Source organism: Alnus glutinosa, chromosome 3 (assembly GCF_958979055.1).
Source record: "Alnus glutinosa chromosome 3, dhAlnGlut1.1, whole genome shotgun sequence".
NCBI classification, from domain to species: Eukaryota; Viridiplantae; Streptophyta; class Magnoliopsida; order Fagales; family Betulaceae; genus Alnus; species Alnus glutinosa.
The window spans coordinates 15,896,715-15,899,737 of record NC_084888.1 but is presented as its reverse complement, the minus strand read 5'-3'; the positions used below and the strand labels follow the sequence as shown (position 1 = coordinate 15,899,737).

The window sequence follows — 3,023 nt, the reverse complement described above, 5'->3', positions numbered from 1 at the left end:
ATATGTTTTAAATAATAATTATTTCTTTAAAAATATTGTCTCTATATTTTGTTAATTATATTCCTCAATATTTTCAATAAATTTTTGTTCAACTTTATTTTTTAATTTTGACTCATCTGAACTAAAATCCTAACTCCACCACTATCTGACATAATGCGGTGCTTTAAATTTGAGAATTTTTGCATTCATATCTTTGATTTGGATGAAAAGTTTAGCTCTATTCAAGTTTGAGTTTGTGATTTGGCATTTGAGTAGATCTAATTCATTGTATTTCACATTTGTTGTTGGTTTTAGATTACTATAACGAGAAAAGAAAAGAAAAAGCAAAAAAAAAAAAGCCAATGACGATTTTGGGGGGGCGGTATAGGTCATGCCCCCCGAATCCTAAGAAGCACAATTTTTTGAGGTATATATATATATATATATATATATATATATATATATATATATATATATATATATGCCTACTTGTCCCTAGCAACAAAATTTTTTAGCCCTTGGCCCCTGCTCAGAACATCTTCTGGCTCTGTCATTGCTCATAAGAGTGGTTCAACCACCCTAAACCAGCTACTCCCATGCTACCCGACAGATGGGTTCCAATCCTTTGTCAAAGATTACAATAAGGCCTTGTTTGGCAAGGTAGAGAATATTCTCCCTCCTCCCTTCTCTTCACTTTTTTAAAAAACAATCAATTTCAAAATATTTTAACTTTACATCACATTAATAATTTTTTTTATTACTACTTAAATAAAAAAATTTACTGCCATACAAATTTTTTTTACTTTTCTCTATAAATTTTTTTTATTTTATATCACATTTATTCCTTCTAGTTACTACCTACACCGCACAATCTCTTATCAAAGAAGGCCGAAATGTTCTTTTAAACTAATATCTACGGTCAAGATTACTGATTGCTCTTTCTGTCTTCACCCACCGTCCTTTATCGGGGACGGATACGAAAATAATTAAAGAAGACTAGACACAATTGTGCTTCACATTTTCCACGTTTCTCATTTGATTTAGACCTAACAAAACATTTTGCTTTTGGTGGGTCCAAACAAAAAGCTTAGAACTGTATTAACTTTATTTTATTAACCTTGGGAAAAACAAGATTATAATATAAAACAAACAAAATGCAGCCCGTGAAACGGTGAAAGCTGTGGTTTTCACTCTCCTTGGACATTATTTTTCTCCTGTGGTTAACTGTGGACAAAGTGCCTTCAAATATCCTATATATCACTCCTTTACTGCAGAACTCTCACCAAATTCCTCTCTATCTCTCTCTCTCTAAGCCACGATGCTTGCAAGGGTCAAGAGCCCCTTCAAATTGGAAGATAAAAAGAGCATAAGTAACAAGGAATCATTACCTGTTGGGCTGCGAATCCTTGTACAGATTTCACATGGTGAATCCAATATCCTAGTGAAATCCGCGTTGAGGAGCTGCCAGCGCACCTCTCAAGGGCATCATCATCTTCAGACGTCCAAACCTGTCGAGTCTTGCTTTCTGAAAACATGTCAATTATGCAACAAGAAATTAAGCCCTGATAAAGATGTGTACATGTACAGGTAAACCCATCAATATCTTCTTGGTTAGGAGTGTATTATGTATATTGTTAGAGCTAATATTAGTTGTTAATGCAGGGGCGACCAAGGCTTTTGCAGTATAGAGTGCCGGAACCGACAGATTGTTTTGGATGAAGCAAGAGAAATAGAAACTTCTACCAAGCAAATGCTCGCATCTTATAGGCATTGCTGCAATAGTGACCCAAGTGAGACTCAAATCCTCCTACAAGATCTCCGTCAGCGACGTGAGCATAGGCCTATCTGTTGTCAAAGAAATTGGGTGATAGCGTCATAGACACATAACTTCATAGTCCATATATACACCCTTTTATTATTATTTATTTTCAGGTTGAGATCGGAAGCTAATATGATGTAGATCAGTGGGAACAGAAAAGTTTTTAGGGAGTTGGAATTTCTGTTTTATGTAATAAGCACTCGAGATTTCTGTTGCAGGTGTTTTGTTGTTTCTGTTAGTGTAGAAAAAGATGATTTTAAAGCAGAGATTTTTTCAACCAAAAAAAGAAAAGAAAAAGAAAACAAGTAAGATAAGTATCACTGATCCTTCTTGCATTGTCACTTTCTTTTCTTGTCTGTTGCTATAAGGCCATTAATTATAATTTATAAATGGGATGGCCCCAAAGATATTTTGCCCGCATTATCAATGCTTTGATGTTGGCAGCAGAGTTGTCGAGTAGCAAAAACGGCAGTTTACTATTAATCTTTCGTAGTAGGCACAAAGAGAGCTCCTACAGCATCAATGCTGGAGATATTAATGCTGTGTTTTTTATCTTATTAATTTATGATCTAACTTCATAAGCTCTGTTGCCAATCTTGGTCAAATTTGCAATCAAAAAAAAAAAAAAAAATTCTTGATCAAATTGGTAACACCCAATCATGAACCTAAAAGAAGTTTCCGATATATATATATATATATTTTTTTTTTCCAAATATGCTAACAAAATTTACAAGGTTTTTAAACATAGTGTTTGAAAAATCAAGGTGAAGATTTGTTGTAATGAAAATCTAACATTGCTAGAGTTCAGAATTCAGCCTAGTTCAGATGCCACCAATGGTATTCCTTCGAATATAATATGTTTGTCTTTGCTTAAGTAAAAGTAAAGGTTGATAGCTGTTTGGGGCCGAAATGTTAGCCGTCCATGGTACCACAATGGTTAGTCACACTACCAAAAAAAAAAAAAAAAAGGCTTTTTGAACCCTTTTTGTTATAGCCATTTTAATAAAATTGTTCTAATTTGAGCCATTTTTAAAAAGCGGCTCTAATTTGAGTCGTTTTAATAAAAATAGATCGAATTTGAGCCGCTTTTTTAAAATGGCTCTAAATAATTTTGAGCCATTTTAGTAAAAATGGCTCTAATTTGAACTGCTTTTCGAAAACAGCTCAAATTAGAGCCGTTTTTAAAGCAACTCTAATTTGAGCCGTTTTGATCAAAACGACTCTA

At 33.7% G+C, this 3,023-nt stretch overlaps 1 protein-coding gene across 1 annotated transcript; it reads left to right on the top strand.

Annotated features, from left to right (window-relative positions):
• Positions 1–1,261: 1,261 nt before the first annotated feature.
• Positions 1,262–2,059, top strand: LOC133864539 (FCS-Like Zinc finger 17-like). The gene is made up of 2 exons (XM_062300911.1): positions 1,262–1,566; positions 1,642–2,059. Exons 1-2 carry the CDS (start codon positions 1,298–1,300, stop codon positions 1,856–1,858), a joined length of 486 nt encoding a protein of 161 aa, XP_062156895.1. The 5' UTR covers positions 1,262–1,297; the 3' UTR covers positions 1,859–2,059.
• The last annotated feature ends 964 nt before the right edge of the window (positions 2,060–3,023 follow it).